The 24,364-nt window shown below is 45.0% G+C and overlaps 2 protein-coding genes and 1 long non-coding RNA gene across 3 annotated transcripts in view; all 3 read left to right on the top strand.

Moving 5' to 3' along the window:
* Nucleotides 1-473: 473 nt before the first annotated feature.
* Nucleotides 474-17,139, top strand: LOC130121559 (collagen alpha-1(XXVII) chain B-like). Its single transcript, XM_056290407.1, has 9 exons — nucleotides 474-496; nucleotides 5,082-5,135; nucleotides 11,477-11,521; nucleotides 14,134-14,187; nucleotides 14,802-14,846; nucleotides 15,505-15,558; nucleotides 15,981-16,034; nucleotides 16,214-16,267; nucleotides 17,032-17,139. The coding sequence occupies exons 1-9, from the start codon at nucleotides 485-487 to the stop codon at nucleotides 17,137-17,139; spliced, it is 480 nt and encodes a 159-aa protein (XP_056146382.1). The 5' UTR covers nucleotides 474-484.
* Nucleotides 17,140-18,250: 1,111 nt separating this feature from the next.
* LOC130121736 (uncharacterized) lies at nucleotides 18,251-22,430 on the top strand. Its single transcript, XR_008811092.1, has 4 exons — nucleotides 18,251-18,306; nucleotides 18,433-18,477; nucleotides 22,257-22,310; nucleotides 22,419-22,430. It is a non-coding gene; the product is annotated as an uncharacterized LOC130121736 (long non-coding RNA).
* Nucleotides 22,431-23,020: 590 nt separating this feature from the next.
* Nucleotides 23,021-24,364, top strand: part of LOC130121558 (collagen alpha-1(XXVII) chain A-like) — a 29,018-nt gene continuing 27,674 nt past the window's right edge. The window contains exons 1-2 of the mRNA XM_056290406.1: nucleotides 23,021-23,041; nucleotides 23,173-23,226. Coding sequence (XP_056146381.1) covers nucleotides 23,021-23,041; nucleotides 23,173-23,226 — 75 coding nt within the window. The remainder of the gene's footprint in view (nucleotides 23,042-23,172; nucleotides 23,227-24,364) is intronic.

The following is a 24,364-nucleotide window of genomic DNA, read 5'->3' as shown; positions in this document are numbered from 1 at the left end:
CACAACAGGCGGTGTCTGCCTGTCTTCTCCCGGGAGAAACTGTTTATTTAACACACATATGAAAAAGGGGCGATAAATCCCTCATAATGAGGTAGGGAGAATGTTGAAGAATTTGGGCTGCAGTCAGCTGTTTGTCATATCTGTTGGATCTGGAGTGGACAGAAGCTCACAGCTATTACTTCTTAATGTCATTTTATCTCAAATTGATCCGTTATACTTGAGTGTGTGTGTGTGTGTTTCGGGTTTTATGTGGTTTTTACATGACGTCTCTCTTTCTTTCTCTCTCTTTCTTCCATGTTTATTTTTTATCATTTTTCTGTATTCATGCTGTCTCTCTCTCTCTCTCTCTGTCTCGATACCCCCCGCCATTCTCCCAATTCTCCCGCAACCATTTGTCCGTCCTCTTCCTATCTTCACTGTTGTCTTCTCTTCATTTCACTTTGATTTTCAGGGCATTCCTGGTGAATCAGGGAAGAGGGGCAAGATGGGTAGGCCGGTAAAGTTTTGTCTCAACATACTTTATAGATAATCATTCTTAAGTGTGATGAATTGTTCTGCAGGGTGTTATCAATGGACCTTGAAAGCAATGTCTTTCTTAGCCACTTTTGAATGACTCAGTTGAATTTGACAGATGTGACACAGAGGCACACTTAAATTTGTTTGAGTTTGTGTACTCTGATTAAAGATTTTACCTTACAACATTCCCAACCCAGACTTAAGTGAGACAATGTGGTTGCTTCACATTACATTTAAGTGTTGTATCCAGCCTCACTTTCATTCTGAGTCTTCTTGTGAGGTTTTTTTTTTGGAGGGGGAGGGGATTTCCCCCTTTTTTCTCCCCCATTGTACCCAACCAATTACCCCCACTCTTCTGAGCCTTCCTGGTCGGGAGGGCTGCAGACTACCACATGCCTCCTCCGATACATGTGGAGTCGCCAGCCGCTTCTTTTCACCTGACAGTGAGGAGTTTCGGCAGGGGGACGTAGCTACGCGTGAGAGGATCACGTTATTCCCCCGAGTCCCCCCTCCCCCGACCAGAGGAGGCGCTAGTGCCACGACCAGGACACATACCCACATCCAGCTTCCCACCCATGGACACGACCAATTGTGTCTGTAGGGACGTCCGACCAAGCCGGGATTCGAACCGGTGATCCCCACGTTGCTAGGCAACGGAATAGACTACTATGGTACCCGGACGCCTCCTTGTGAGGTTTCTGAGCGAAGTCTCAAATTTGTGAAGATTAATGAGGTCTGCATCTGCGTCACTCGAAGACCCTGTTAAATATTTCCATGGCTAATGGAAGGGTTAAACACACCGTGAACATGGCAGATTCCTACTATCCACACGCCAGGCTTTTGAATGCAAGAACAAAAGGCTTTTGTGGAGTGGTGGGCTATAGGTCCCCTTAGCATAGAGCCAAGCCACACGTAAGCTGCCATAGGTTCTGGTGTGTGTGTGTGTATTAGTTAGCCATTGTTCAAATACAGATGACAGAGAGCATTTTAGAGGGACCATACAACCACGTAACACTGCTGAGATCATCCTGCAGCTGTTGCTTATTGGGTTTTCACAAGACATTTATAGACCAAAATGTTTAAACACACGCAAGCCAGTGTCTTCTAAGTGTGAGTGTTGCAGAATTGCAGCTATTGTACAACGAGGGAGTTGTTTACGAACTAGCTGGTGGACCATCTTGGTACAGGTTAAACACTCTAACATGTTGAATCTTTTAATACGATTGTGCCGTCTCCACAGCACTCTACCCTTAGTATGCCAAACAAGTTCCAGTCTACTTGTGGACAGCACCTGGTCCGTTTGGGGAAGGAGTGGAAGCAATTCTTCACAACAACAGATTAAATTTAATGACGAGATATTCAGTCATTATTAAGTGTAACCATTAAAGACTCTGTCGACACACACTGGCCCGCATGCCCTTGGGCATGGGTATCAGTCCATGAATACCGGGATGGTATCCAATACTTTACCTGTGCCCCCATCCATAGGGTTAGAATTTTGCCAAATCAGTATGTGGACTGACAAAATCAGGATAGAGGAGGACATGGGGAGGGTTGGACTGCGGGAGAGGGATGCGTCAGACAGAACACTATGGAGGGCAAAAATCTGCAGCGGCGACCCCTGAGAAACAGGGGAAAAAACGAAAGAAGAAGAAAACTAAACATTAATGACTCTCTGTCTACACACTGGCGTGTGTGCACACACCTTCAAACACTTGTGTTGTGTCTGGCAGAGATGTGGTGTCGACCCTAAGACCCTGGAGTGACTCACCATGACAAATAAAGTGAAGAAGCACCAAAAACCCGTGCCAGGGACTGATTGCTGGCCATTAACTAGAGTGCTTGTACTCCATTAAGGATGAACTTTCAACAAAAATCATCCACTCACTGTGGGGTGATATTAAAGTACGCTGTAATAGATGTCATAGTAAATTATAGCCAGGGAGTTTTCCAAAGTTCAAAGACCAACTGTTCTCTATTTCAACTTATGGCTTCTTGAGAACGTTGTGTTTTTTAATATGGGGCATTTGAGGGGCAGGTTCAGCTACATATGTTTGTTACATTAGGATTTTCATGGTTGGGGCGTCGTGTAGCGGTCTATTCCGTTGCCTACCAACACGGGGATCGCCGGTTCGAATCCCTGTGTTACCTCCGGCTTGGTCGGGCATCCCTACAGACACAATTGGCTGTGTCTGAAGGTGGAAACCCGCATGTGGGTATGTGTCCTGGTCGCTGTACTAGAGCCTCCTCTGGTCGGAAGGGGAAACTTGGGGGAATAGCATGATCCTCTCACGTGCTATGTCTCCCTGGTGAAACTCCTCAGTGTCAGGTGAAAAGAAGCGGCTGACGACTCCACATGTATCGGAGGAGGCGAGTGGTAGTCTGCAGCCCTCCCTGGCTCGGCAAAGGGGGTGGAGCAATGACTGGGATGGCTTGGAAGAATGGGGTAATTGGCTGGATACAGTTGGGGAGAATGGTTGTGTATATTAGACAGTCACATTTGATCTATGGTATTGAGAAACCCAAGTAATGTAGCTTTGATTCCAGTCCCCCCTCTCAGATGTATCCTAGTAAACAGACAGACAGTACGCACTGTCAGTATGCAATCCTTTCTCACAGTATATTCACAATAACGCAAGAACTTGGACACCTTTCCCCAGTTAATTCAGAGAGCCACTTAATAGCATAAAAACAACTAGAGACACTCTCTCTAAAGCCCTGCTTCCATTTTTAAATTCTTTACTTGGCTAGGCTAGGTATTTCATATTAGTTCCATATTTATTTATAAAACTACATAATTTATCTCTGGGGCCACTTTTATGCTTCAGTGCAATTTCTCCTGGGCTTGTATTTCTTTCAATGTGCCTGAATGAAATGCAAACTGTGGACCCATGGTGAGCATCAGTCATGTCAGTCATGCATGCTCCTCTCGGTCTTGAGCATCCACCTACAGACTCATCTGGGCATTTGATTTTCCAGCTAATGTCTTGGCTGTATTGAACAGAAGCCTCGGGGTTTACGTGATGCTCACGTGTTATGACTCAGACTTTGTCCATGGGATCCCATTTCTGGTGCAAGATGGTGACATTAGTACATGGGATAAAACAGTACAGAAAAATGTGCTCTGGTTGTTTGCAGCAGCAAAGGGGGCAGTTATTGTGTTAACATTAACATAGCCCTAGTCACAAGATCTAATAATTGTTTAATTAAGTCAAAAACACAAAATTGCCCAAGAAAGAATAGCTAAAACATAAACCTTTAAGTGACAGGAAACAGAAAGGTAACATTGTTTCAGCAGGTTATATTTACAGTGAGCAGTTGTATTCAAATACATACATACAATCTAAAGTAGCTTCACCCTTGCAAAAATAAGTGCCCTTTTCCAGGGGTATCTACGGCAATTTGCAATTTAAACCGAAGAGTTGACTCCAGAAGAACCGATCTTAGCCATCAAATTAAGTGTTCCTGGATGGTCTAGCTTTAGTTACATAAACCATTATGCTTACTGGAGTTTTCCTTTGCAGCAACGCCTTACGTTAGCGTAGCTCAGATTAGCCTCTCATTTTCTGCTAACTGGGCTAAAAAACTTCCTGGCCGCTTTCTCTCCTTTTAGAAACCGCTCGTTCGTAATGGAGTCGTTACTGTCTCCACCCTGTAAGATTTAATGATCATAATAGAGCTTTTACACATGTAATTTGAGAAAGCGTTTTGAATTTCTTAATGTCTAATTTTATATTAAACAGGGTGAAATTGATATAATAAGTGCACAATTACAGTAGGCACTCTGGGTTGTTCAGCGGTCTGTAGTAATTGTGAGAATGTGCTGGGTAAATGATGCCAATTAAGCACTAGCAGAACCCTGTAGCGAGAGAGGCGATTTACTGAAAAATTGCATCGGCGACATGTCAACATTATGGGGGAGTGGAAGTTGAACACACCCTGCGAAGATGAAATTCATTTTTAATTAAGTTGCTTTTACACTATGATATTGAAAGAGGCCTTTTGTGCAATACATCTACTACCACTACTACTACTACTATTAATAATGATAATAATAATAATGGTAATAGTAACAATAATAATAATAATAATAATAACAATAATAATAATAGTAAAATAATTAAAATACAAATGCATCATTATATGCTAACTATATCTAAAGATTTATATGATATGGAAATATTTTACTCATAAAATATTACTTTAAAATATTTTAAAATAAAATTTTATTTATGAAAATATATTTTATTATGACATTTCTTTTTATTTCATGTACACAAGTACATGAAATGAAATGACAAAGTCTTCCTGATTTCTGAGTCCTGATAATAATTATGTTCATAAAATGTTATTATTTTCAAGTGTAATTATTATAATTGAATTGTGTAGTAATGATCAGACCCAAACAACGTAAATTATGTCGTTATCCCAAATGATGTACTATAAATCCAATGTATCGGTATCTAGGTTTATCCTCCATATGAGCCCGAGTGTTTCAGGCTTGTTGTGTTGTTGCCTTGCATGTGAACATAAATGAACATAAAAGCTGTTTTTTCTCCCACCAGGGATTTCCAGGGGACTTTGGAGAGAGGGGACCACCAGGACCAGATGGGGAGCCAGTACGTCTCACACAGACACACACACACACACATTCACACATAAGTATATGCAGGACACACACACACACACACACCCAGACCTATCCACTCTCTCTCATACACTCACACGTATGCACACACAGAAAGGAAATGAATTAGGGTTTTACTAACACATTATTTTACTAACATATTCTCCCCTGACGTTTTACTTGCTGGGAAGTCTGGACCGGTCCATTTCCACAGTGGTGATGGGAAAAATAATTTGTCCAGTAGGTTGGCCTTGTTTTACAATTCTGTTTGAAGTTAGTTTCAAACAAGCTTCACTGCCATGTTTTATTTCAACACATCCTTCCTACTGTTAGTGATGATTTTAACTGGCAGTTATTTTTTAAAATCTGCAACATGAAGAGCATAACAAAGTTAGCTTGGCTTCCGACTCAACCCTTTTCTGTTCAGCACTTGTGTGAAACGGACCATTAAAAGACACACACACACAGACACACACAAATATATATACGGAGGTGCTATCCAGGAACAGTAAATGATGCATTAAATCGTCTTTGACTAATTATTCTCCTCAGCACAGTCAGGATAGTTCAGCAGAAACCGCTGCATGACTCTGCCCATATGGAACACATCAAATTATTTGATCTAAGCATTTTTCATTTACTGTCATGCTTATATGTGTAAAGAGGCTCCACCAGTAAGGCTGGAAATTCTCTGAAATTAAGCCATAAACACATTAGCACACCGTCCTCAAGTGCACATAATAAACATATAAAGACACACGGGGGGAGACACACGGGAGACACACGAGAGCACATTCTAAACGCAGTCTAAACAAGGCCTTTATGCTTACAGAAAAAAAAATTGTCCACTCATCCCCCGGTTTCCCACTAATTCGGTGGTTGGGTTGAATCTTAAACAATAGGTCCAAAGTTAAAAACCCTAACAGTTTTTTAACAGTTAAAATTGAGGATGCTGTCTTTCATGTGTCCTTGATATTTATGTCTTGTTTTGCAGTGGTTGCAATCAAATCACATTTTCTTTCCATTGCCACTGATTCTCTGGATATATATGTAATGGGCATGTATCAGCGGTAGTGTCACTTCTTCTTCGCTCTGCTTCAGTGGCTACAAATGACTTTTTTCACTCTACAGGGTATTCTGAATTTTTTCAATACTGTATCTCTGTGGGGCAGACATCAGGGCAAGGCATTTGTAGACAGGATAATCTTCCCTATCTGATTTCCTTGATTTTTTTTTTTTAAGTCAGAAGGAAAGGGTCCTTTTATCTGAGCTGCATGCATAGAGGAAATGGGCATGGCACGTAGCAGCAGGGCTATGACGGGGGGGGGGGGCAACAAACCTCTCTGTGTGTCCCTGGTCAATGTCCGTCTTCCTCTTTCTCTCTCACTCTGTTTCTTTCTCTCTTGCATGCACACACACACACACTCACACACCATCATCATCATCATCATCGGTCACTTGGGGTCAAGTATGACTGTTCTCCTTCTGGGTCCGATCCTGGTGCCGCATATTTTGGGGCAATGTGGGGAAGGGTGTGAAGACGTGGTTGAAGATGTGGTTTGGGACTTTCTGGTAACTCGCTCCTTTCTGAGTCTGCGCTTATTTTCAGCAGCGCAGTGGAGGAAATGGTTGTAGCGCCCAGCACCCTCACGGACAGCCAGTCTCCAGGCCTCCCTGTTTTTTGCTTTTTGTTCCCAGGTGTTAAGGTCGATGCCAATCCTCTTGATGTGAGCCTTGATGTTATCTGTATATCGCTTCTTTTGTCCTCCTGGGGCACAGCGTCCTGTCACGAGATGAGAGTAAAGGACTTGTTTCGGGAGGCGAGAGTCAGACATGTGGAGGACATGGCCAGTCCATCTCAGCTGATGTTATGCGATGGTGGCAGTTATAGTAGGCATGAAGGCCTCCTTGAGGACGCTGAAGTTGGTGCGCTTATCCTCCCAGCTGATCTTAAGGATCTGCTTGAGGCATCGCTGTTGGTATGCCTCAAGTGCCTTCAGGTGCCAGCTATATGTGGTCGAGGTTTCTGACCCATACAGTAGGGTTGGCAGCACTACCACTTTGTTCACCAGAATTTTTGTTCTAGCCTGAAGGTCGCGGTTTTCAAAAACCTTTTTACTCAGTCTTGAGAAGGTCCGGCTGGAACAACTGAGATGATGGTGTATTTCAGTGTCAGTGTTGGTTTTGGAGGAGAGAATGCTGCCAAGATATGGGAACTGTCCCACGTCTCATAGCAGGCATATTTTTGTTGGGTGGGGGTTGGTAGAAGATATGAGTCTTTTTTTATGTTAATGGCCAGGCCAAGCTGGTTGTATGCCTTTGCAAAGGTGTCCAGTATGCTCTGTAGTTCCTCTTCTACAAGTGACATTGAGGCGTTTTCTTCATTGTACTGCGACTCTATGATGGATGTGGTGGTGGTTTTACCTTTAGCTCTTAATCTGTTAATATTCAGAAGATTCCCATCAGTCCTGTACATGATTTTGACTCCCTGAGGTATATTGGGACCCGTGATGTGGAGGATGGTGGCAGTGAAGACAGAACAGGGTTGGGGCAATGACACAGCCTTGTTTAACTCCTGTGTGGATCTTGAAGGACTCTGTCTCGTCTCCATAGCTGCTTAGTACTCCAGCTGACATATTGTTATGCAGTAGTCATAGTACTCTGATATGTTTTGTCAGGGCAGCCTATTTTTGACAGAACTATCCAGAGGGCCTGGCAGTTTATGGAATCGAAAGCTTTGGTTAAGTCTATGAAGGCCATGTCTCATGGTTGATTCTGTTCGTGGGCTTTTTCTTAGAGTTGGCGAGCATAAAAATCATGTCCATGGTGCCACTGTTAGGATGAAAACTGCTCTGGGATTCTTTCAAAATTTCCTTTGATATTAGCAGGAGTCTGTTGGCCAAGACCCTAGCCAGGGCTTTCCCTATGGTGGAAAGCAAGAATATGCTACGTTAGTTTCCATACTCAACTTTGTCCCCTTTCTTAAAGATATAGACAATGGGTGCATACCTAAGTTGCACAGGGATTTTCTCCTTTTCCCATGGGCATGGATATGTCTGAGGAGTGTAGGTCCACCTGCCCTCGGTACTTCTGCCGGTATTCCATCAGGACCAGCAGCCTTGTTGATTTTCATCTTCCCGGTGGCATCCTGGACTTCTCTTAGACTTGGTGATGCTGCCATGTCCTCCTCTTCGGGTTGTTGAGGGAGTTGTTGGAGGGCATCCATCTCAGGGCTAGAGTACCGGTTTAAAAAGTCTTGGTAGTGGGACGTCCGGGTAGCATAGTTGTCTATTCCATTGTCTACCAACATGGGGATCGCCGGTTCAAATCCCCGTGTTACCTCTGGCTTAGTCGGACATCCCTAAAGAAGCAATTGACCGTGTCTGTGGGTGGGAAGCCAGATTTGGGTATGTGTCCTGGTCTCTGCACTAGCGCCTCCTCTGGTCAGTCAGGGCACCTGTTCAGGGGGTAAGGGGGAACTGGGGGGAATAGTGTGATCCTCCCATGCGCTACGTCCCCCTGGCGAAACTCCTCACTGTCAGGTGAAAAGAAGCGTCTGGTGACTCCACATGTATCGGGGGGAGGCATGTGGTAGTCTGCATCCCTCCCGGGATCGGCAGAGGGGGTGGACCAGCAACCAGGATGGCTTGGAAGAGTCGGGTAATTGGCCAAGTACAATTGAAAGAAAAAGAGGGGAGGGAGGTCCTAGTAGTGCTCTTTCCACCTCTCTTTGATTATCTCGTTGTCTGTTAGCAGTGTGTGCCCATCTTTGGAGCAAAGGGGGGGTTAGACAACGGTGGCTGGGACCATGTATTGCTTTAGTAGTGTCAAAGAAGCCTCTGGTATCCCCAGTAACTGCAAGGTGCTGGATCTCAACGGCCTTCTTCATCCACCACTGGTTCTTCAATTCCCTGACCCAGCTTTGGACGGCTGACTTTGTTCTTGCATGGGTAGCTCATTTATTTTGGCAGTTCATGTCATTCTGCCAGACGGTAAAGGCTTGCCTCTTGATGCTGATTAACTGTTGGATTTTCAGTTCATTCGCATCAAAGCAATCTTGGTGGTTCTTCATCTTATGTCCAAGAGTGGTTTTACACATGCCAGTGATCGCAGTCCTGAGCATATCTCAGCAGCTTTCAATATCATCTGGATACTGCTTGGGCATTGATGTACTGACCATGGCCTGGAGCTCTTGACGAGAGGAATCATCAGTAAGTCTTTTGATTGAACTTTGGTCGGCTTTGCTTTTTCTGCACCCTTCTTTTCTGGTGAAGTTGGTTGGACAGGATGGAGCGGATAAGATGGTGGTCAGTCCAGCAGTTATCTGCAATGATCATCACTCTGGTGTTTAGTACCTCATGTTGATCTCTTTGATGGACAATAATGTAGTCAATGAGGTGCCAAATGTTAGAACGAGGGTGCCTGTAGGTTGTTTTAAATTTATTTGTCTGGCAGAAGAGTGTATTGGCGATGATTAGGCTGTCTGAGCATGTTGTTGACCAACTCCTTCCTTGCCAATTATGCCTCTCCACAAGTTGTAATTTCATCCCACTCTGGCACTGAAATCTCCAAGCAAGATTAGTTTATCCTCCTTGGGGTCTTTGGGGAGAACATTGTCCAGGTTGGCATAGAAGGTCTCCTTTATTTCATCTTTTGAGTCAAGTGTTGGAGCATATGCACTGATGACAGTGATGCTTTGGCAAGGCTCAGCTTTTTCGGTTTTTATTTTTCAAAGCTGTCCAGCATGCCGAATTTCGCCACAAGAGCACGCTGTTACATAACTTCACACGAACAGGAACAACTTTTGGATCCGTGGAAACATAAAATCCGGGTGAAGATCAGTTTAAACCGATCTGCTCCTTTTAAAAAATCAGGGCATTTTTCGGTGAAAATCGGTAAAAACCGAAAACGCTGAGCCTTGTTATTTACAAGCGCCAGTCGTATTGTCATCAGGTGTTCGTTGATGCCCAGAGGTATCTCAACAACGTGGCAAATGAGGCTGTTTTTGGTGGCAAAGCCAACACCGTGGATCCTCAGCTCATCAGCTGTGTTACCTTTCCAGAAAAAAAGTGGAACCACTCTTCTCCTATTTCAGCTGCCTTTGGGCGGCCAGTCGGGTTTCAGAGGGTGTGGCAATATCAATCCGGAATCTTCTCATCTCTCAGGCGATGATGGCAATACGCCATTCAGGTCGATTCCTGGATTGATTGTCTATGAGGGTTTGTATGTTTCAGGCTCCAGAATATACGAGTTTCTGACCGCATGGTATTGATCCCTCTGGATGCGGTGGTCCAGACAGGAGGTATGAGACAGACTATGTTTAGGGCACCTTTTCTAGCCTCCTCCCCAACTGGGGTGAGCAGAGAGGATCCTAAATAGGGCTGCTCAGTCATGGGTGCAGCAGCCGAGAAACCCCTCTGCCTCAGTCCCAGGGCTTAGCAACTGATCATACACCCACCGCCTGTGTGCCAGGTTGTGGCTAGGGGCTGCTAGACTTCACTGTCTTGCCCCCGTCACCTCTTCCTGATTGCCACAGGGCTTTAACTCTGGATGTTTATGGGTTGATCCTTGCAGGAGGACGCCTGCACGTGACATATTTTTATGTGGAGAGGCTGATGCGCCTGCAGCCACCACACAGTCCTTGGCAGGGGGTGACCAGAGCCCAATGGCAGGAAGAACCAAGCTGATTGGGGACCACCCTCTGTTGCAGCCTTCATCCGCCTTCACCAGCATCGTGACCTGAAGACATCTTCCGCCAGTTCCGCCGTTGAGGTCCTTGTTGGATCGCGCTTTGTCTGGAACCTCCCCCTTGACCTGTCCGCCTTGGGTGACCCTACCAGGAGCCAAGTCCAGTTGGCATAGCTCTTGAGATCATTGGTACACGCAAGATTCTCCACCACGGCAAGGTGGCGATCCAGGAGAACACACACACACACACACACACACATACTCTCACTCTCTCTGTGTCTCTCTATCATGTGTATGTGCCCTCTCTTGTTCTGTATCTGCCGGGGAGATAGAAGCTGCATAGTACACGATACACAGTAGGAGAATGGGCCCAAATCCTGTCACCTTTTCCTCAGGCACACACACACACACACACACACACACACACACACACACACACACACACACACACACACACACACACACACACACACACACACACACACACACACACACAGCCTCCTCTCATAAGCTCAGATGAACACTGAGCCACTCTTCCAAGCATGTTTGTTTAAGAAGAGCCAGTAACCCCAGAAACTTGCTCCTTCTCATTCCCTCTTCATCTCACTTGCTCTCTCTCCTCCTCTCTCCTCTCTCTCTGACCAGGGTGAGATGGGAGCCCCTGGTCCAATCGGAGTTCCTGGCCTTATTGTGAGTATACAGCTATGCCTGTGAGTTTCTCTCCGTAGTAAAAGTGATGCATTTTTAATTTTAGATAAAAAAAAATTTAACACCAGTGTCTGGCTGGGTTTAAACACCCTATTATGTACGCCATACGCATACCTCAAAACTGAAAGGAATGTGTTTCCAAATGCGCTGGCTTTTGGTGGTGTAAGTCCACTCCATTTAGAGAATACTTCGAATTCAGCCACACCATCCAGAACAGCTACAAATTGGGTGGGAAATTAACAAACACAAAGCCACCCGCCAAAAGCTGCTAAGCTTTCCTACTATGCCAGCTACTTTGGCAATCAACCAACCATCATCGAATATTCACCAACTACAAATTATATAAATATTAAATTATGGGAAGTATTTTAGAATCCATCATCCAGTGTGCCCATTCTACCTTGGTTGTAAGGTATAAATCATGGAGCGTAATCTATAATAGTGATCTATAAATGACCCCCTAACTGTCAATCAACTGGCACCATTAAAAAAAAAGATCTCGTGTTATTCTAAATCGCTCTCTAATTTAACTTTCATTGAACAGCAGAGTGCCCCCCCCTCCTCCTTGTCACATAGAGCGCCCTGCCCAACAGCCACATAATTATGTCTGATTATAATGTGTCGCTAACTTCTCTTGTCGTGTCCTGTCTTCTCCCATCCACGTCGCTCCTCCCGCTCTATTCTGGGCCACCGGCAGTGGCGGCAGGCCTGTAATTGACATTGCGGAGGCCTTTCTGATTACAGCTCTGCCCTGAGGGCCATGTCTGCTGTGTTCATTCGACCCGTCAGTTTTCAGACTAGCTAAACTGATCTACAACCTCCAAGATATAAATACACGACAGACAGATGGGCCTCCTCAAGAGACGACAGGCTTTCACTTGGGATGAAGACAGACCGGCATGGAGGATGGGATAGTGTTAGAATGCAGCTTTGTCTGGCGTCCGGGTGGTGTGGCGGTCTGTTCCGTTGCCTACCAACGCGGATATTGCCGGATCGAATTCCCGTATTACCTCCGGCTTGGTTGGGCGCCCCAACAGACACAATTGGCCATGTCTGCGGGTGGGAAGCCGGATGTGGGTATGTGTCCCGGTCATTGCACTAGCGCCTCCTCTGGTCGGTCGGGGCACCTGTTCGAGGGGGAGGGGGAACTGGGGGGAATAGCGTGATCCTCCCACGCTCTACATCCCCCTGGCGAAACTCCTCACTGTCAGGTGAAAAGAAGCGGCTGAAGACTCCACAAGTATCGGAGGAGACGTGGTAGTCGGCAGAGGGGGTGGAGCAGCGACCAGGATGGCTCAGAAGAGTGGGGTAATTGGCCGGGTACAATTGAGGAGAAAAAGAGGGGAAAATCCACAAAAAAAAAACATTGTTGACGTTGAATGGATAAATTGAGAGTTCCATCATAATCCATTGAAGCTACTTCTCAAGAATCATCTGTGTGTGTGTGTGTGTGTGTGTGTGTGTGTGTGTGTGTGTGTGTGTGTGTGTGTGTGTGTGTGTGTGTGTGTGTGTGTGTGTGTGTGTAATGTCAGATAGCTGCTGTGAAAAAGGAAGAGGATTTTTAGGATGGTAGAAAGAAAGCTTAAGGAACCTTCCTGAAAATTCAGCAGCACACCACTCAGTCTATCGCTCCATCTCCCTTTGGTTCTCACTCTCTTCTAATCTCTCTCTCTCTCTCTCTTTCTCTTCCTTCCTCTCTGAAATGACCCCCTTTTGAAAATCCGTAAACAACACAGTATATTGCAGTAAGCACTCTCACGTACGCCCACTGTTACTACACAAGCATTATGGCTAAGCAGATAAATCTGTGACACACTGAGCCAAGGCCACCCTGCAGCTAGTAGCGCTGCACAAACACACAAATAGTGCACAGCAAGAATCATTTTTTTTCTTATGCATTTGTAGCTGCTACCATCGTGCTGACTCCTCTCCTCTTCCTGTGTTGGTGAATCACTCCTAAGGATGCCCATTACTTTATCTGTCATGAACGGAAGAGAACACAGATAATCTAATGATGCTTTCAATGTGCCCGCCTCAGTTTGGTGATTCTCGAGGAAATACGGAGGAACTATGTTCTGGTTGTTCTCCCTTGGGTTGACATCTCTGCACTTGTCCTGTGGAATTTGTTCAGCCGGTGCTCTGTAAGCCATGTGGCTCGTGGCTGGTTCTGTTTTCAGTGATGGCACTAATTTGATTCCGAGCCTTTATCAGTAGAGTCCCAGCAAGCATTTTATGAGACAGAATCTACACCAGAGACTTGGCTGAGGATTGCTGGATCCATTCCTGGTTCCCTGAATCTGATTGTTTAATATTGTTGTGCGTTGTGTTGCATTGTGTCAAGTGTGACTGCAGTGGAGATAAGCAGGAAGCATGAAAATGGTACTGTTATTCTTCAATTATGATGAGATGAATGTCAGTGTTTATTTTTTCTCACAAAATGTGCATGTGCGTATGCATGTGCATGTTTGTGTGTGTGTGTGTGTGTGTGTGTGTGAAATAAAGTCAGATGGTGAGGGGAACAGGAGCCCACTGTCCTATGTGTGTGTGATATTATTGAATGATGTAATTTTATCTCATTCCTCTTCTTTTTACAGGGTGATATGGGACCTGTTGGGGAGATGGGCCTTCCAGGACCCAATGGATTGAAGGTAGACCCTCATACACTCGGAAACTGTTTTTCGCCTTCATGCATGCACACTGCAAAAAATAATCTGCTGGTGTAACTTAAAAAAGTGAGTACATGCGCACTCTAGTTCAGATTACTCACCTTTTTTTTTTTTAGTTAAACCAGCAGATTATTTTTTACAGTGCACGTATTGTTCAAATTTACACCACAATGGACAGCTGTATTTCACTACAGTGGACAGCCCCCCCAGTGTTGTGGTATTTTTCTGGGAAGTGTTTTTAATGGTAGTGGTAGAGTAAGTTACTGTCCTCCTGGGACAGGCTATCTAAAGCACAAGACAGGAAACTGTTGTCAATGAACTGGGCCATCTTTCTATGGCAGGTAAGCGAATGTACAGAATATGTGAGCTAGAGAAATGATATACTTTTTTCCCTTATGGACAGCAAGGACAAGAAAGGGAACAATGAAATGCCTTATGACAGCTCCTTTGATGAAAATTCACCTCTGCAGTCCTGTTACCCAGTACACATAACCGTGTTCAGGTTGATCCGTCTTGGGTTTAGTATTTCAGATATAGATGAGGTTTTCTTTCACAGGCTTCCCCCCTCTTAACAGTGCATTGGTGTTATTTTCCAGGGGGTGCCCGGAAACCCAGGAGAACCAGGACTGAAAGGTGATAAGGTGATCTGAATATTCCAGTTATTGGCCTGTGTTTGAGCAGCATGTGATGGATAGATACCCCCTTTCCCCCCCAAAGTCGTCCCTGTCACGCTATAAAACATACAGCATGCTTTCATTTAGGCGCTGCTTTTGCCAGTATGATATGAAACCTAAGATAGGGCATATTAACATGAGATAGAGGTTCTTCCTGTCTTTATAGTACATTACAATTCGACAGGTGCCTGCCAACAATGAGTGCACTACTACTGTCCTATCAATATACAATATTGTGCAGAAGTGTGGTTGAGCCTATATCTTTCCCCGCTTATTTTTAAGCGGGTTGTGGTAGGCTCATCTGTTGAGCACTGGCTTATTCACTGAGAAATGTGGGTGTATGGAGTAATAGCCTTCAATCTTTTACATGAGACAGATCAACACCACGTGAAGAAGCTGGCTCATGTTCTAGCAATGACTTGGGCTGTCAGAAACTGATGGATTGTAGTGTGTGAATAATCTATGCAGAACTTTAATCGGTACTGCCTGTTGAAGCTCATCAACAGAGCAAGAGTTGACCATAGTCCCCAGAGTTTTTAATTTAGTGCTCTTTCTTTCTGTTGTTCTGTCTGCCCCCCTGCTGCCGTCCGTCTTCACCGTCCCTGTCCTTCTCAAACTCCACCAGGGTGAAGTTGGGATTCCCGGAGAGCAAGGAGAGCTCGGGTTCATGGGGGACAAGGTATAGAGCACCATGAGACAAACATAAACACACACACACACACACACACACACACTGATATACCCCCCTCTTCTCTTTATTAGGTAACCCATTCACTTCTGTTCAACAATTCCTGTATTCTCCTCTTCCGTTCCTACCCCACAGCCAGCCTTGTCTCCTGTGCTTTTGAATGTCTTTGGAGAATGACTTAGCCAGATGGCGATGGAAACTCTCATGTAAAACCTCTAATTGTCTGTGTTCTCAGCAAAACTTGAACCTTATTGTATCAGAGAACAGGCACATGAGACAACACAGATTCAGAGCAGAGTCATGCATGTCTGATGGGTTTTTCCTTAGAGCAGAAATCAGCACTCCGGTTCTGTGCTCCTGATTCCCCTCTGGCTGTCAGTGAGGGTTGTTTTGCTTATTTATGTGTCTGACAGGGCGTCCAGGGGACCCCTGGGGTACCAGGCATGCAAGGGAAACCAGGACCACAGGTGAGCTCTCCCAAGTTCTGATTCAACAGCACGTCACGGTGAAAACAGTAATGATAATAATGATACGAAAATGCTGTATGGATGTTGATGAAAAATACCCAGCCATTATACTCAAGTCTCTTTTCAAGGATAGTGGGAGTTGTTCATGTTTATCCTCATTTTCTTTCTCTTTACTATAGGGAAAACTTGGAGAGAGAGGACCTGCAGGTCCACCTGGTCCTCCTGGCCCCGAGGTCAATATACACCTATGACATATACCTATGATTTATACTACTACTACTGCTACTACTACTACTACTACTACAACTACTGCTACTTTCGGCTGCTCCCATTAGGGGTCGCCACGGCGGGTAATCCTTTTCCATCTCTTCTTGTCCTCTGCTTCTTCCTCTGTCACGCCAACCTCTTTGGCCTTCCTCTTTTCCACTCTCCTGGCAGCTCCATCTTTAGCATTCTCACCTCCACACTCCTACCCTTCCTCCTCTCCCGCTGCCTCTGCACACGCTTCTCCCCCCTCTCCTTCTCCTTCATCCAACAGTAGCATAGTTTCCACTGGCACCCTGTTGGTCAATAGTACTGGTGGCGGTTGTTAGTATCCCGGGCCTCGACCGATCTGGTATGGAAATCTGATTTATGATCCGCATATTTGATTTGGAAAAGGTTTTACGCCAGATGCCCTTCCTGATGCAACCCTCCCTATTTATCCGGGCTTTGGACCGACGCTAAGAATGCACTGGCTTGTGCATCCTCAGTTGCTGGGTTGTACCTGTGATATATAATCATCAGTATATACTTGTGACATACCTCTGACATATATCTATCAGTATACACCTGTTATATATATGTATATATATATATGCACACCCAACACACACACACCTGGGATATGTAAAACTATTAGTATATACCTGTGACATTAGCAAAAATGACTACCACAGTGTGTGACTCTATACGTGACTGTGTTGGACAGTAAAAACATTTTAATCTATCATAACAGGGTTTCCCTGGCGACATGGGACCACCGGGCGAAAATGGCCTTGAGGGACCAAAGGTGAGTAAAATCATCATCTATTTTCAGCTTCCAGAAAACTCTCAGATATGTTAAAACCTTTATACACGCTTGCTTTCCAATAACGTGACAATATAATCAGAGGCCTGTGATGGCCTGGCGGCCGGACCAGGGTGTCTCCCCGCCTGCCGCCCAGTGACTGCTGGGATAGGCTCCAGCATCCCCGTGACCCTGAGGGCAGGATAAGGGGTTTGGATAATGGATGGATGGATGGCTAAGCAGACGCTGTGTGTTTACAGCAGTGCTCTTAATACCATTAATTAGTGTGCTGCCAAGTGCAAAAATAATGTCATTACCACTGGTCACCATTAAAGTTTAATTAGTCTAACTGTGGTATCCCTTGTGCGCCCCCTAGTCTACATTTTGGTTGAAATAATGGTATGTAGGACATATATATGTACCCTTACGCATTAGCGCGGGAAAGGGGGGGGCTGGGGGCTGCAGCTCCCCCTAGTGGTAGGTTTACCCCCCCTGCCAGTAGTGGCAGGTGGCTGTGTAACATCTTAGACCCCAACAGTATGCCCAACTTTTCCTAACGTACAAATGCAAAAAAAATAAACAGCAGCTAGGGCTGCGTGGAATGTACATTTTTAGTAGTAAAGTGAGTCAGCACTCCGTTCCAAATCTGCTACACACGCACCTTGCAACTAAAACAATGACGTCATACTGTTGCGACCGGGGGAGGCGGTCGCTCTGGCTGGGGGAGCGCAATGGCTGATGGGACTGTTCATGTCAGATTTAAAATTGTTTTTTAATTATGTGGCGTTCGCGTTGTGGTTACTCTTGCGTTGTTGTTTTGGGGGTTTGACTCAGACTAAGTAGGAGACTTTTTACTGACTAACTGACTGTAGGACCATGACTGGGACTGATGTCATCGTGACTTGGGACAATTGGTGGGGGTCTTTACGTTGTTTTCAGTTCTGGTCCGTTCTGGCTGGTGTGAATAAGAGAGCCCTCCCGGGGTCGTGCGGTGTATCGGGGGCCCAGCAGTTGCGATTAAAAAGGACTCCCTGCCTCTCGACTCGTTCTCCCACATCGGCTCGCCACAATACTTTTCGTTTAAGTTGGCAGCCCCCCTACTTAAAACGTCTTCCCGCACGCCTGCCCTTACATTTTGCTTTGATTTAATTTAGTCTTTCTCTCGCCCAGGGAAAACCAGGAGCCAGAGGTTTGCCAGGCCCCAGAGGTGTACCCGGATTAGAGGTGCAACTCCAAGGCACAACACACATCACAACATGTTTTATGATACAAACCAGGTGTTTAGTTAGGGCTTGATTTCATCCCTAAAAACCTCGTCAACGCTCACGCTGTTATCATCTATTTTTTCAGGGCGATGAGGGCCCACTGGGACCACCGGGGCCGACAGGACTGGAGGTGAGTTGTGACTGGATAAACACTTCGTGTTGCTTGGCTGCAGGAGAGGAAATAGAATGAGCCGATAACGTGAATCAATAGGCTGTGTCTGCTTTTCATTTAAGCTGCGCTCTTTTTTTAATCTCGGCTGCCCCAGCCTCTGGGCCTCAGTTACTTCTGCTCACTCACTTCGCACCTTCCGGCACCGCTGTCTGTGAAAGAACTACATTCATGTCTTAGTTTTACTGTGTGGAGATGCTGAAAGAAAGATGCCGGTGTGTGTGTATGTGTGTGTGTGTGTGTGGGGGGGGGGTCCATAAATGTCCAACAAGTATGTATGTTCTAACTGTGTCATTTACGGAGCAATCAAACTGTGTATCTATATGTGTATTAGATGTCTCTATATATCTTCATTCAGAGCTCTTCATCATCTCGTGATGCTGATATTTGCCTGACAGTACTGAACCCAGGCGGTTAAGAACCTAAATAAATCACTGCCAAAAAAGCGAGAGAGCGAAAGAGAAAAATTGTTTGCATGGAAATACTGCTGTAACATGAACTCGAGTCTCCTCGCATACTTTGCGGTACAGCAGTCTGATTCATATTCGGCTGAAAAGGCCTTGTAGTTTGCACAACAACAGAGCAGTGACAGCTCCTGCCTGCATTATAGGCTTGGTTGTGTAATCCCCAGAGCAGAAGAAGACAGTGGGCGGATCATTTAAAATTGACTCCAAAGTGTTTAGGTCGTTTTTACACTTGGGTTTAGTACAAGCTATGTGGAGCTGAATTTGTAATGGAAATCGCTACTTGGAAGCCAAAATATGAAGCAGCTCAACTAAAATCAGGTATTAAAAGTTTGATGTGTGTTGAATTTAGCACATGGAAACAACTTAGGTCATCGTATGAAGTTATCTGTACTTGAGTCATAAAGAAGTTGTGTATATGTGATTGGAGGTCTATATAGTATATAGCCCTAAATACCCTGTCTATATTATTGGCTTCAATTTTAATGCAGGACCAGCAATACACACAATACCTATACTTCGCCACTAGGTGGTGATAACTGCTATCACCTGTTTCAAATATGTATAACATTTTTGGCTGTTACAAGGCGACAGAAATTGCTAACGATGAACATTGTTTCCATAGAATTATATATAGTCATTACTTTTTTTCTTAAGTGTAGCTGCCTCCCACTTTCTTTGTTCATTTCGCTCTCTTTCTGTCTTTAACATCTCCCATGTCTCCCCCACCCACCCCTCGTTCACATCCTAGCCCCTCCCCCCCAAAAAAAAACCCTTATTATACACACAAACACACACTGTCCCCCTCCTGAGAGGAAGTGGCCATATGGCAGCATCAGGAGCTGTGGGAGATCACTGGCCAAGTGCCCAGAGTATGTCCTCCTCTTCCTCCTCCCCTTGGTCTTCATTCAGTTATATCCTAGTGTCATTTCTCTACGTAGCAACAAAACATTCCTTTCTCACAATCTTATTCTTCTTATCTTCCTCACACTCTTCTCATCTTCCTCAGCTCCATCAGCATCTGTTGCCACTGCCAGTTCCACTTTTAACTGCTCCTATACAATAGGATGGGTTAGATGCACAAAACACATTTCATTGTAAAGTGCAATGACAATATAAAGTGGCTTTTTTATTCTAACCCTCTACAGCACACATTTTGATGGTACACATTTTACAGATGAAAAGGGAAAAAAAAACATTTTTGGACCCTGCATTCTTCCTTTCTTGTCACACATTATTTGCCCATGTAAGCGGACATCCTGGTTAGGGATGGGAGCCGCGGGCCCCTGCTTCCTCCTCCCCTTATTGCATAACATTGCTCCAAGGCAACGAAAAGGGAAAAAAAACTAAATTTCTGAACATGTAAAATAAATAAACTTCAAAAAACCCCATAAAAAGCTTCTCTATACCTTCATACACACGCGCATGTTTTTTTATTTACGGTTCATGTCATGTTAAATAAGATTACTAAAGCAAATAATCTTACGTTCTTCTCACACCGTGTGCTCCTGTGACCGTGTGTTAGAAAAGCAAGTCCCACCTTCAAATGATGCTTGACGGTGATTTCAGCACCTTATTGGACTGTCCTTTGATACTTTTGAGACCGTTCGGGTTGGTTGCAATCATTTCAAGGTCCATGTCCTGGACATGGGCCTTAAGAAAACTTTCCATCAATGCTGTGCAGTAGAGGGTGAAAGCTGCTATTCTGCCACCCTTATATCTTGGTTTCTCTTGAATATTGTTTGTTTGTTTGTTTCTTTCTTTCTTTCTTTAGTTGACTGACTGAGGCTCAGAAATAAACATAAACCTAAAACCAGTCAATAAGGGCATCTGGGTAGTGTAGCGGTCTATTCCGTTGCCTACCAACATGGAGATTGCCGGTTCGAATCCCTGTCTTACGTCGGGCGTCTGTACAGACACAATTGACCTTTCGCAAAGTACCGCCCCAGAACGGTGCTTGTCCAATCCTACCTTAGCAACGGTCCGTCAAGCTTTCAAACACACAGCAAAATGCTGAAACGGTGTGCCTATGGGATCTGCAAATCGGATACTAGATATCTGAAAAATTTGGAGGGGGTGTCATTTTCTTTCCCTTCCCGAAACCCAGAACGCAAGAAGCGCAATGTCGGCAATAGATTTCGCAGTATAGCAGACCCCATGGCCTGCTTAATCCATCCAAAATCAACAAAAATACCTGTCTGCTCCAAGCTAAGCTTGCTACTAGCTGTTATTGATAGCTAATACAGCTAACGTATTATTACTGTTGCTTTTACCCACACAATGCGCTGATTTCTCCCTTCATGTTTTGGTGTTTTCCAGCTACTTCCTGGATAGTTCTGAAATGCTTGATGGACATAGCAACAGTAACTAAGGGGGGCGGGACTTTGCGAAAGGTCAATTGTCCATGTCTGCAGGTGGGAAGCCGGATGTGGATATGTGGCCTGGTTGCTGCACTAGCGCCTCCTCTGGTCGGCCGGGGTGCCTGTTCGAGGGGGGGGGGGCTGGGGGGGAGTAGCGTGATCCTCCCACGTGCTACATCCCCCTGGCGAAACTCATCACTGTCAGGTGAAAAGAAGCGGCTGGCGACTCCACATGTATCAGAGGAGGCATGTGGTAGTCTGCAGCCCTCCCCGGATCGGCAGAGGGGGTGGAGCAGCGACCGGGACGGCTTGGAAGAGTGGGGTAATTGGCCGGATACAGTTGGGGAGAAGAAAAAGGGGGGAGGGCAGTTCAAAAAAAAAGAAGAAAGAAACCTTAAGTCAGCCAATAAAAACTCCTGAAAACAGACCCCCGGAGTCTGCCACAGATAAACATGTCTGAATAAATATTTCTCCATCACCATGTTCTTGTATCAGCATAATAATATGCCCCACCCCCTTCTGCTCCTTAGTGAAATAACATCCGCTGTGAGACTTAAGTGTAATTTGAAAGCTGGTCAATTTTCAGAAATTTAATTTTTGGGCTTTTTAAATCATTTAATGCCATGGGTCTTTAGGGCTCGGCTGTACGCTATTCTGACCCTGAGTTACTGCTGGTAGGAAAAACAAAACACTTATCCCTCTCTTAACCCCGGGACTTGCCCTCTCTGTAAGGGGGACATGTCAGAACCACTTGCAGTCACTGAGCACTCGCACAGCCAGCCAAAGTGTTGTGTCATTATTGACACAAATTTCGAGGCAAACGCACCGATGATCACATTAACAGCATGCGGGTAATATCATTCCCAGTATTTTGTTACTCGGTGTGTGTTCATTTTGCCATTTTTACTTTTTTCAGGGGAGAATGGGCAGAAAAGGTTTTCCGGGGAAGCTTGGGCCAGAGGGTGTGAAGGTGAGTGAGGACAAACTGAGTATACAAACACATCTAAATCCATGATGGGTGTTGAATCAGATCTTCACAGCAGTGGACTGTTTTTTTTCCTTCTATCTTTCATGACAGGGAGAGCCTGGCATCCCCGGGAAAGTTGGATCCATGGGAGAAAGAGTAAGAAACTGACGGGCCACTTACTGCATTGTGTAGTTGTATTCTCCTCATCTATCTATCTTTCTCTCCATCCATCCATCTGTCCATCCTTCTGTCTGTCTGTCTATCTATCTATCTATCTATCTATCTATCTATCTATCTATCTATCTATCTATCTATCTATCTATCTATCTATCTATCTATCTATCTATCTATCTATCTATCTATCTATCTATCTATCTATCTATCTATCTATTTATCTATCCATCCATCCATCCATCCATCCATCCATCCATCCATCCATCCATCCATCCATCCATCCATCCATCCATCCATCCATCCATCCATCTATCTATCTATCTATCTATCTATCTATCTATCTATCTATCTATCTATCTATCTATCTATCTATCTATCTATCTATCTATCTATCTATCTATCTATCTATCTATCTATCTATCTATCTATCTATCTAACTAGCTAGCTAGCTAGCTATCTGTCTGTTAATGAAGCCATCCAACCAACCTTGAGTGTCTATATTTCAGGGTTTGGTAGGTTTCATCGGACCTGTGGGCGAAATGGGACTAGCTGGAGAGAAGGTGAAATACCCCAGTATTTCTGTCTTGTTAATATTATTGTTAGGGGTACTGGCTTTGTATGAGCTATATGAACCTGTCCTGTGTCAGCCAAGCTGGCCTCACTGAGCCCAAATGTGCACATCCAATTTTAGGGAGACCGAGGGGAGATGGGCCTGCCTGGACCACCTGGAGAAAAGGGATCGACGGTAAGATGCAAAAAAGGCAATGTGTGTGTGTGTGTGTGTGCGTGCGTATTTGTGTGGTGGGACAACCTGGTGTGGAGAGAAGTTGTGAGAAAGTGTGAAGACGCGTGGTGTTTTTTCACAGATGGTGAAAGAGCTCAGAGAGGGTTAGGAGGCTGTGTGGGAAGTCATTAAAAACATGCTAAGAAACGGTCACTGTACATCATGGCGTTTGTGTTATTCCCATGGGAATATACTGGTGTCTAGAACCAAGTCCATTTCTTTGTAGCTCAAGATTCACTATGCCTGTTAGCAAGAACATTTGATTGTTTCCTTTGTTGCATATTTTACTGTAGTAGGATGTATCATAGCGGGGTGTCTGGGTAGCATTGCGGTCTAATTGCGTTGCCTAGCAACATGGGGATCGCTGGTTCGAATCCCCATGTTACCTCCGGCTTGGTCGGGCGTCCCTACAGACATGATTGTCCATGTCTGCGGGTGGGAATCCGGATCTGGGTATGTGTCGCCTGTTCGGGGGGGAACCGGGGCGAATAGTGCGATCCTCCCACGCGCTACTTCCCTCTGGTGAAACTCCTCACTGTCAGGTGAAAAGAAGCAGCTGGCGACTCCACATGTATCGGAGGAGGCATGTGGTAGTCTGCAGCCCTCCCCGGATCGGCAGAGGGGGGTGGAGCAGTGACCGGGATGACTCGGAAGAGTGGGGTAATTGGCCGGATACAACTGGGGAGGAAAAGGAGAAGAAGAAAAAAAGAGAATGTATCCTAGAACCACACACATGTGCTTACTTTATTAACAGCTCTCATGTTGAGTCTTGCTTGTGGCTTTGAGGACCACTTTATCTGCCACAGCCAGAACCTGTTTCTCTCAGGTACAGTGAAACAATAGATGATTCGGGGGTTTTCTCAATGAACCTTTCAAAAGTCACCCTGAATACACAACACCTAGTAAGTTATGGTTTATCGACGATCCCTAACCGGAGAAACACTGGCCATAAATCAAGAGCACTACTGCTTTTCTCAGAGAGTAGTTTTGACAAGCTCGTTTTTATTATTCCTACTGTAGTGCAATCTCAGACAAGATGGGGGCTATTTCAAAGTCTCTCCTGCCAATTCATCCACTGTTTCACTGATGCATCCATCCA

The sequence above is a fragment of the Lampris incognitus genome, chromosome 12 (genome assembly GCF_029633865.1).
Source record: "Lampris incognitus isolate fLamInc1 chromosome 12, fLamInc1.hap2, whole genome shotgun sequence".
Lineage (NCBI taxonomy): Eukaryota > Metazoa > Chordata > Actinopteri > Lampriformes > Lampridae > Lampris > Lampris incognitus.
The sequence above is the reverse complement of the archived record's forward strand: the minus strand, read 5'-3'. Positions and strand labels throughout refer to the sequence as shown.

What these genes read in the sequence shown, in the direction of transcription:
- LOC130121559 (XM_056290407.1), top strand. An exon ending in TCGGAGTTCCTGGCCTTATT is followed by an intron (nt 11,522 to 14,133) that starts GTGAGTATACAG and finishes TTCTTTTTACAG; the next exon opens with GGTGATATGGGACCTGTTGG. An exon ending in TCGGGTTCATGGGGGACAAG is followed by an intron (nt 15,559 to 15,980) that starts GTATAGAGCACC and finishes TGTGTCTGACAG; the next exon opens with GGCGTCCAGGGGACCCCTGG.